Source organism: Macadamia integrifolia, chromosome 10, assembly GCF_013358625.1.
Source record: "Macadamia integrifolia cultivar HAES 741 chromosome 10, SCU_Mint_v3, whole genome shotgun sequence".
Taxonomy (NCBI): Eukaryota; Viridiplantae; Streptophyta; class Magnoliopsida; order Proteales; family Proteaceae; genus Macadamia; species Macadamia integrifolia.
This window is the reverse complement of record NC_056566.1, coordinates 1,151,416-1,162,480: the sequence shown is the minus strand read 5'-3', so window position 1 is coordinate 1,162,480 and position 11,065 is coordinate 1,151,416. Positions and strand designations below refer to the sequence as shown.

General features: G+C 38.2%; 1 protein-coding gene across 1 annotated transcript; it reads left to right on the top strand.

Annotated features, from left to right (window-relative positions):
• The first annotated feature begins 5,227 nt into the window (after positions 1-5,227).
• On the top strand, positions 5,228-9,556 carry LOC122091537 (putative disease resistance protein RGA3). Its single transcript, XM_042661553.1, has 5 exons — positions 5,228-5,337; positions 5,388-5,550; positions 6,038-8,337; positions 8,806-8,887; positions 9,008-9,556. The coding sequence occupies exons 1-5, from the start codon at positions 5,228-5,230 to the stop codon at positions 9,554-9,556; spliced, it is 3,204 nt and encodes a 1,067-aa protein (XP_042517487.1).
• The last annotated feature ends 1,509 nt before the right edge of the window (positions 9,557-11,065 follow it).

Below are 11,065 nucleotides of genomic sequence, written 5' to 3'. Positions count from 1 at the left end.
TGTTCTTCTGCTAGCTCTGATTTTAATATGTTAGTAGTAGTTTGAATATTTGGGTTTCCTGGGTTTTGGTTTGCAGGTTCCATCTGTATAGGGACGATGACATTCTGGGTACTCTACTCGATTGATTGGTTGATTGATTCTCATGAAAATGATGAGCATATAGATTAGATGAAGAGGGTTTCTATGTTTCTTCTGCTGTTTTTGGTGAAATGCGAGGTTAATGTATCGTGCTTCCATTAGAGAGTTCTGAATCAATCGAAGCAATTTCGATTACTCTTGTCTCTTGTCCCTGTTGCTATTACAATCTCTAATCCTCTCTCTAAGATTCCTTGATTACGAGTTTCCCGAATGCCCAATTCCTTCTGCATCTCTTCTAATAACAAAATGATTGAAACCTTGGGAGGAATGATTTTGTTAGTTCATGGGCTCTCATCACCCTATAATTTCTAATCTCTCCTCTTTTTTGGTGTATAAACAGTAATTTCTAATCACCTGTACAAAATTTAGAGTCTTAGACTGGATTATTAAGGATTAAGGATATGTTTGGATGGCAAGAAATGGTTAAAATGGAAAACATAAAAAAAAAAAAAAATTACTTTTATCTTTTCAATAAAAAAGTTAAAAAGGCTTGACAATTTATTCTTTTATAATTCTTTTATCTTATTTATTTATTAATTTTTAACCCAATATTAGGTTTAACAATAACTAAAATAAGTTAGCCACCAATCAAGCTGAGGTGGTAGCTTAGCAGCCAACTTTGTCACTTGTCATCTTCTATGTGAGATCCAAATAACTAAAATAAAATAATTTCCAACCAAGCACATCAATGAGGAGTTTCATTTATAAGATCCTTTTCTGTGTTGAGTATATCCGTTATCAAAAAATGGACAGCCAAGAGAGATCAAAGTCTCTAATATTGAAAATTTCATTTTACTTTCTGCGACCTTTTTCTTTTTCACTTAACTATTAGTTCTAACTAAAGAAGATGTCATAATTGATTTTTTTTTGGATAAATATGGTTGATTATTATGGCTAGTTAAACTAAACTGATGGCTATTCCTTTTTTGGTAAATTGATGGCTATTCAAAAGATTCATTTTTAAGTGAGACCTCAAAGACGACTCTCATTAAGATTGAGATCTTCTCTTGAGGGCTGATCGTTCAGGTTTTACCTACTTGGGTGATCAACATGTCTCCAAGTGGTCATTCAACGGTTTTCGATGTGATGCCATTGTTTTGGTCGATAGAAGCATAATCATTGGATTACCTCTTGAACACATATCGATTGCTCAGGTAGTTATGAGTTGACCTAGGCGATCAGCATAGATCCTCTCATCGTTAGTTTCATCATTTATGTGGTTGGCATGCAAGAAAGGGGGAAAAAAAAAATTAAAAAAGAAGAGAGAAATAGCCATATACTCATCAATGGTATCGTTAATTGTCGAGGAAATTACACTTCCCTCTCCCCTATATGTTTTAGGTATTACACAACCCTCTCCTGCGAAGTTTATAATTACAATCGTACCCTATGGTGTTAATGCTGTTAGAATTAAGTATTAAATGTCATTTTTACCCCCACCTCATTTGTCTAAAACTCGAGTCTTTCAAAGGTACTGAAAAAAAGACCATTGCAAAACTCCATCTTCGTTCCCAGCGGCGGCCGATGAGTCTTTCAATGCACCACGTTTAGGGTGTGCATTGTACGCCATTTGTTATGAATCTGGAGCCCCAAGCTTAGCGCTTCATCTCTTGCGACCGTCACTCGAATGAGATCATCATAGGCTTCTGTGCCTCATGCTTGTGTGAATGCCATTTTCGATCTACCTATTGATCAATGAAGGAAGAAGAAGAAGGAGGTTTGAAACTTTGAGCCTTCGATCGAAGGTCGCGTTGATCGAAACGAGAAGTGAAGCAGAGAGAGAGAGAGAGAGAGAGAGAGAGAGAGAGAGGTTCTTTGTTTCAGAGTTCTTCTACCCAGGTATGCTTCGTTGTTAACACGACCATTAACTTATTGAGGGAAATATGATTGATCATTAACTCAATCACTGGAATAAACCCTCCTCTTTCTTTCCTGAACTCCGTCGTAGCAAGTCCTTTTCCAGCGGAAAAGGTGAGGGCTTCTCCGATGTGTTTGAGCTTCAACGCAAGTCTTGCGACGTTCGGTGTTGGAGCACTCTCTGGTCCCTCTTCAACCTAGACGACAAAAGGAAGGTTGACAACAACCACAACAACAAGAATGAAGCCTCGGCTCAGGGAGAAGTTGAGGTCAAGACCAAGAACTTAGGGTTTTCTGGGGTTGGAGGACCCGTCTTCGAGTCTAGGGAAGAGGAAGAAGAAGAAGGGAATGATAAGGAGATTAGGGTTTTCGAGGAGCCCGCGGTCCTCAGAAAAATACCACTGCAAAACAATTGCTTGAGGGAGTATTAGAGAGGCACACCAATTTGCAGAACACTATAATCCTTAAATCAATCCCAAGTTCAAAAACCCTAAGTCCCAATCGGTTAATGGCTTCCTCATGGAAGAAAATGACAATAAGTGTAGAGGGCAAATAGGTCATCTCCATTGGATCAAAGGTATTTTGGGGTTTAAAGTAATTTGGTAAAACATGATTCCTCACTTAATGGTTTCTCACTCACGGTCAAGGTACGGTTGATATGTTCTATAACTTAAAAAGGAAGAATTTATAATTACAAACTTTACAGGGGAGGATTGTGTAATACCTGAAACATACAGGGGAGGGGAGTGTAATTTCCTCTTAATTGTCTTGTTGAATTTATCTCTTCTCTTTGCCCACAAAAGAAGGAAAGGGCCAACCGATGAGACTAGGAGGGCCGTGCTTTAAATAGTTGGGCTCATTGGGCCAGCCGGGAATTGACATCCCTAATTAAAACACAATATAAGTTTAGGGTGAAAGAATCTTGTCCCGATGGTGCAGGAAACACTAGCACGCGGGACCATGAAAGGACATGCGCTAGCATCTTCAGCGCACTTAGTGCAAGGAGGGCAATGTCATCTTTTCATGTGTCGGGTTTCTAGGGCGTTTCTTGTGCCAGTAGGACATAGTTCTTTTTCCCTTTATTTTCACAGTTCTTTTTCCCTTTATTTTCACACATTACATTGTAAAATAGTGGCAGATAATTGGAATCAACAAGAATCAGCATAAACTCTAAAAACAAAACCGCAAACTCTATACCCTAAACCGTGAACCCATAAACCCTTTCTTAAATTAATGTATCTACCAAGGGCTTAGGATCATGGAAATTTGAAAATCTTAGTTTTTTTTTGGTAAAAAAAAATCTTAGTTTTAAACCACTAATTTTGAAGGGAGGATGACATTGAAATATTTGAGTTCTAGGTGAAAAGATTATATTTCGATGACCATCCTTGGCCAACAATGATGTGACCATAAAATTATGAGAGGGCATAGAAAATCGAAAATCTTAGGCCTAAACCATAATCTAATTTTTAAAGAGGGATCCAATGACATTGACATCACGCCAATAAGGGTTCTAAGCGCAAAGATTATGTTTTGAGGGCCATCACTGCCAGCATTGATGGGACCAAAAAATTATGAAGGGGCCATGAAAAATTGAAAATATCCTAGGTAGAAACCTAATTTTGAAAGTGGGATCCGATGACATTGAAATAAGGTCAATTAGAGTTTCAAGTGAAAATGTTCTATTTAATTTAAGGGCCCTTATTAGCCAACAATAATGGGATTTGGAAATTGTGAGGGGACCATGGAAAATTGAAAATCCTAGGTACAAAGCACCTTATTTTGAAAGGGGGAATAACATTGGAATTAGTTCAACGAGTTCAAGGTGAAATCATTCCGTTTCTAAGGATTTTGAAAGGGGGATTAACATTGAAATTAGGTTAATTAGAATTCAAGGTAAAAAGATTCCGTTGCTAAGGCCCTCATTAGCCAATAATGAGGGGACCAAATAATTTTATGCCGGCCATGGAAAATTGAAATTGGGTTTAAACTACCTAATTTTGAAAGGGGGATTCGATGACATTGAAATCAGATCAATCAGAGTTCTAGGTTAAAATATTATGTTTGAAAGCCCTCATTGGCCAATAATGATGAGACTAGAAATTTACGAGGGACCCCTGGAAAATTTATTATTATTATTACTAATAGTATTATGACACTAGTGGAGATAGTAGTATGGTATCGTTAAATATTTATTTTACCAAAAAAACCATATATTTTAATAAAAGAAGTAAAATAATAAATTATATTAAAAAAAAAAAAGTTGCTTGGTTGCATGGCCCTTATGCTCAGACATAGGGGTGAGAAATCATCGCTCCACCCTTTGTGAAATAAAAAATCTCATTCATGTTGATGCCCATATGCACGATCGCTTGGTTGCCTTGGTTTTCGTATACAAAATGTATTGTGATGGTGTAGTAGCATGGCAGCGTTCTCCGTGTTCGTGTCCAGGGATGCAGGAAAGGTGACAGATCTTCTTGCATTTGTTATTGTCAGTTGAAGTGAGAGTGTTATTGTTCATGTGATTCCACTTTATTATTTGGTGGGATATTTTGTTATCCAAAAGTAAGGTGTTACTCTTGATACTTATTGGTAGCTTCTAATGGACCTACAGAGAGAACTTTATAATCTCATTATTGCATAGTGAAACTTTGATCTGTATTAAATCCCGTGGGTTTTACCCTTTTCATTGGAATGATTTTCCACTTTAAAAATTAGTCTCCTAATATGGTTTAGCTTGATTGATTTATCATTTATCCGTGTATTATTATTGTTTTGCACACACAGGGTGAGAAATAGATTTGATTTTTTTACCAACATTGCGGACTTTCGATGTTTTATTTAATTGGGAATTTGATTAAGTCGCAAACAGCTATTCTTGCAAATGTAATTTTTAGGGTACCACACATTTACTTCGAATAAGTTTTCTTGAAGCAAGAGATCAATATTTAACTTAAACTTGAATGGAAAGCAAGAGAGCAATACTTATTTTAAAATGAACGAGAAGCAAGAGATCAATACATACTTTATCATGGATGAGGAGCAAGACATATATTTTTTAATTTTTGCAAGAGATACTTGGGTTTCTTTCTTGAAGCAAGGGATCAAATGCTCTCTTTTTAACATGAATGGAGAGGCCGAAAGCATCACTCATGACCTCAATCTTCTAACCCAAATCCCTGTGTGTCTCCATTGAAGATTCATCACTTTTGCTATTTGATCATTACCAACAATGGTTGATGCTTTGGTTTCCATCGTCATCCAGCAATTGGCTGTGATTGTCGAAAACGAGATCCAGCAAAAGGTTCCGCTGGTCATTGGTGTGGAAAAGGATATCAACAAGTTCTAGGAATCTCTTACGAAATTCCGGACTGTGCTTGAGGATGCTGAAGAGAAGCAAGTGAGGATGATTCAGTGCGGGTATGGTTACAAAAGCTGAAAGACGTAGCTTATGACATTGATGATGTGTTGGATGAGTTGAAGACTGAAATTCTCAAATCACAAATATTGGGAGCTGATGATGACGATGCTTGCATGATCAGCCTTACTAAGAAGGTATGCCCACTGTTAGATCAAACACCAAGAAACACGAATAAAGGGAGACAATAGATCCGTACGACATAGAGATTTAACGAGGTTCACACACCAGGGTGGTGTGCTACCTCCTCGGGCGAAGAAGAAGATGATTCACTATGCAGAAGAGAGATTACACCCTAGCAGCGGTGAAGAAGAACTCGCCCTGAAACCCTAGCTTCGTGAAAACCCTAGAATACAATGACTTTCTCAACAAGCAACAGTACATTATATATATCCTAAAAACGTGGGTCGACCCATCGGGTCGCGGTCGATCCGGTCGAACCATACTGCCCCCGCACCCCCATGCCCAACCCCTCTGCTTCCATCACAGATCTCAGAAAAATTCCCATTCAGGTCGCCACCAAAATATATCGGATCGGGTCAATCTTCAAAACGGGTCAAGAATTTGAGACAGACTTAACACCCACCCAGAAACCTATTTCCTTCTTGCTGCTTTAGTTTCAAGAAAATTGGCTTGCATCGTGACATTAGTCATAGGATAAAGGAGATAAATGAAAGGGTAGATGAAATTGCAAGTTTGCGAGATAAATTTCATTTTATTGAAACTACTACTTCTAGAAATGAAATCATCAAATATGATGAGCCAAGCAGGAGGAGTCTAGAAAGTAGCTCCCTCGTTGATGTCTCGGAAGTATTTGGTCGTGATGAGGATAAAATTCTCATATTGAGCAAGTTGCTAAACGAGTGCAGTCAACAAGAAATGGTTTCTGATCAAGTTCTCATAATCTCCATTGTGGGCATTCCCAGTTTGGGCAAAACAACACTTGCCCATCTTGCATTCCATGATGATAGTGTGAAGAACCATTTCAGTAAGAGAATGTGGATACATGTGTCCAAAACTTTTGATAAAGTGAAGGTTGCCATCAATATTATTAATGAAATTGGTGGTAATATTGTCCCCCAAAGTGACAGTATTACATGGGAAGATGTACATCGTAAATTGACTAGTTCTGTTGTTGGGAAGAATTTTCTACTCGTGCTAGACGATGTCTGGAATGAGGATCCTATGAAGTGGGATCCATTGAGGCTTTCTCTCAATCGTGGTTCTCACAAAAGTAGAATTATTGTCACAACATGCAATGAAAATGTTGCTTACATGATGCGTACAACATATATCCATGAATTAGGAAAATTGTCTGATGAAGCTTGTTGGTCTTTATTGAGACACTATGCTTTTGTTGGAAGGCAAGACGAAGAGCGTGAAAAGTTGAAAGAAATTAGCTTGGAACTCACAAAGAAGTGTAGTGGTTTGCCACTTTCTGCAAAGATTTTAGGGAGTCTTTTGTCCTTCAAAAAGTCAAAACAAGATTGGCAATATGTGTTGGAAAGTGATGTATGGAGGGTTGTATCAAGCATTGAAAAAACAGTCTTGTCTGCTCTGTTACTAAGCTATAACAATTTGCCCTCTCATTTGAAACAATGCTTTGCACATTGTTCAATCATCTCCAAAGATTGTTTATTTGAAAAATTACCTACAATCAGAGAATGGATTGCACAAGGATTTCTTAGTGACAGTTTGGGAGAAAGCAGTGAAGATTTAGCTATGGTTGGTGAAGAGTACTTCAATAATTTGGTCATGCGTTCATTTTTTCAAAAACACATTAGATATTCAAAAGGTAGAGCTGAATATTACCAAATGCATGATCTTGTCCATGATTTTGCAAACTCCCTTGTAGAGAAAGAATTCTTTGCTTTGACGACGAAAGATACTAATGCTTTGAAATTCAGTTTTAGTCGACCACGTCATTTATCTCTATTAATAAAAGGGACAAGTACAATTCCATCTGTTATTTACAAGGCAAAGGGTCTTCGCACTCTTAAAATATATGGAGGACATATTCCTACAGTTTCTTCTGATTTATTTTGTCACTTAACGTGTTTAAGGACACTAAATTTGGATGAGACATATCTTGAAGAGCTTCCAAATGAGATAGGAAAGTTGATACATCTAAGGTGCCTTAGCTTGTCCAAGGGAAGGTTTAAAGAACTACCTAAAACAGTGGAAAATCTGCCCAATTTGCATATATTAACCCTTTACAGATGCAGATATCTTTCCAAACTACCTAAAGGTATTGGGAGATTGGTCAATTTGAAAGATCTTGATCTGACAGAATGTCTCCGATTAAGCTACCTACCAGAAGGGATTGGGAGATTAAGCAAACTATATAGTTTGTCAGACTTCATTATTGGTGGGGTGGAGAAAGGAGAATGTAAGATTGGAGAACTAAAAGACCTTAACTTTCTCAAAGGTTCTCTACGCATAATAGGTGTGGGGAGAGTTGAAAATCGAAATGAGGCTAAGATGGCATGCTTGGAGCATAAGAAACACCTTAGGGCACTGTATCTCTATTGTAATCAGTATACGGGTGTTTCACTAGTAGACATTGATGAAGAAGCAGATTATGAAGCAGGACATGGAGGAGGAGAAGAAGTTTCTGCAGGAGATATGTCAGGAGATATGTCTTTGAGGGAGATGGAAGATGTGTTGGAAAGTGTCCAATCAGATCCAGACCTTGAAGAAGATGAAGTTGTTGGAAGAGAAATGTCGTTAAGGAAGATGGAAGATGTGCTGGAAAGTCTCCAACCACATCCAAATCTTGAGAAACTAATAATTAGGGACTATCTTGGTGGAGGGTTCCCTAATTGGATGGGTAATCATGCAAACTTCATGATTTTCTATGATCTGATTTTCTTGGAACTCACTAATTGCAGAAACTGTAAGAAATTGTTGGTGTATGATGTCTTGTATTCTGTCGTAATTTAGTCCAGAGAATACTGGTGCAGCACCTAGACAGCCAGGACGGCGGTCCCGCTAGTCGGTTAGTGGGCCGTGGGGGTTGCAAAGGTGGCAGGAGGCCCCCTGCATAGCAGGGGGTGTAGGGAGGCGCAGCCCCCCCGCTCGAATTTTTTTATTTGAGGGCAATTGTAGTTTAATCCAGATTAAGGTGGCAATTGTAGCTTAATCCGGATTAGGGTGGCAATTGTAGTTTAATCCGGATTAGGGTTTTTTTGCTATATATTTGTAGCGAAGGTTTCTTTTTCTGTAATGCAAGCAATACTGAGAGGTGTGAGGACGAGCGCTGTAACCCTATTCTCCATTGATAGTGAAGCAGGATCTCATCTCACCGGGGATGTAGGCAACCTTGCCGAACCTCGTAAAATCCGTGTGCATTGTTTGTTTTTTGTTTTCCATTATCTTCTGCATCGTTTTAGGGTTGCGTTTCTACAGAAATTGCCTGTGATTCTAGGGAAACTAACATCCCTTGAAACCCTTGTAATTGTTGGAATGGATAAGGTGAAATTTATGGGTGTTGAGTTTTTTGGAATTGATGATGCTACAGGAAGTGACAGTAGGGTTGACATACTATTCCCAAAGTTGAAAGTAATTTAGTTGGGCTGGATGCAAAATTTACAGGAGTGGGATGTGAGACTACAAGAAAATGAAGGGAAAGAGTTCATGCCGTGTCTCCAGTATCTTATTCTTGCAGTATTGCCCAATTTAAGGTTGTTTCCACCACACCTTAGCCAGGCTACATCCTTGAAGAAATTGTTCATATGGGATTGTCCAAAGTTGATTTGTATGCCATCATCTCCATCCTCCCATCTTTTTCCACATGTTGAGGAGATGATTTTAAAAATGAACACAGGTTCATTTTCGAAGTCATTAGTACCACACAACCACACGTTTTTCCCGAATCTCAAGTTGTTGCGTATGAGACAATCACCTTACTCGTCATTGCCTGAAGGCTTAAGGAAACTCACATTACTTGAGGTTCTGGATATTCGAACCGGTTCTAAGATCAAGTCAATGCCTGAGAAGTTGCAATATCTCACTGCACTCCAAGAGTTGACGATCATGAGGTGTCCTTCCTTGAAACGGCGTTGCCAAAAGGAGAAAGGAGAAGATTGGAACAAGATATCCCACATCCCAAGTATCGTTATTGATGGTGAAAAGATCAAATGAAGAGCATTTTCCACAACAACAGGCAATGGAGTAAAAAGAAGCAGACAGGACACAACACATCTCATACTTGAAAGGTAAGCAAAGTATGTTAATTGATTCTCTAAGCAATTCTGATGTAACAGAGTTCATTCTTTTTCTCATTCTATTTTATATACGACTATTATTTTAGACACTTAACTCCTCCATCGGAAATCTCAAATTCAAATTCCATTATCTCCCATTTGATGAAAGGGATGGAGAAATCATACAACTCTGGTGGTGACCACTACTACCGCTGACATAGATGAGCATCTCCACAACAATTTAGCTTCCATAGAAGTCTGTACATCTCTTCCCAGCTCCTTTGTTGATTACTTGATTTTGCTGTTTTTTTTTTCTTGGTAAATTTCTTCATTTAGTTTATTTATTTGTTTCTGATATATTTGGTTGTGGTTTAATTAGGGATTTGAGGTTCAAGATACCTAGTGCTTGAGTTGCTGTTGGACGAAATCAAATATGGTATCTGTCATCACCACAGAGGTCCAGGTACGTCTTTAATGGAATTTATTACACTCCTCTCTTCTGTACTTTGCCTTACTATCAATAACTTTCTCTCTACTTTGAAATCTCTCAGCACCCTCCTCCGAGCTTTCAAGATACTTACTTCCATTCTATTATTCCCTAACAATGTTAGATGGTGAAATAATAAGAGAAACTTACCCTTATCATATATGAAACCCCAAATCTAATATATTAAAATTCAATAAAACCCTTATCATCTCTAAATCCCCAGAAGTAGCCTATTTGATCGAATTTAGGGATTAGGAGAGAACTGCGGGCGGCAACCTGAGTGAAGCAACGGCAATTGACCCAAGCAGTGGCAACTGAGGCAGCAACAGACATTTCTGTCTCCAAATCCTCCTCTCGTTCACATCAATCGATTGAGGAAAGGTTTCAATCTCTTACTTCAGAAACCCAAAAACATAAGGGAATAGTGTTTTAGGAATCTCATAATATATAAGGGCAATATGGATATTAAAATATTAGTGTTAGGCTTATGCCATCACTTAACAGTGATAACTCACGTTTAGGGGGATAGAGGTAAGTATCTTAGAAGCTCAGAGGAAGGTGTTGATAGGTTTCAATAACGGTGAAAGTTTGGCCCTGATAACCCAAACCTGCCCTAACCAGCCCTGAACCCGAACAGGGTTTGGGCCAAGTTTTTTGACCCTGAGGGCGAGTTAGGGTTGAAAAACCCCAACCCTGGGTCAGGGTCGGGTCGGTCCAATCCGACCCTGACTTTTAACCCTAAGGCCCTGATTATATAATATGTGTAATATATATATATACACACTCTTTTTACATCATTAATTGTACATATTATTATAATATATACACATTGTAACATAGGTTATAATATAATATATTATAATATTCCATGCACACACTGCTCACATTTTCACTTTATAAAACCCAATACATAACATATTATAAAGTATAACTCATCACTTTGTAGCATTTTTTTTTTTT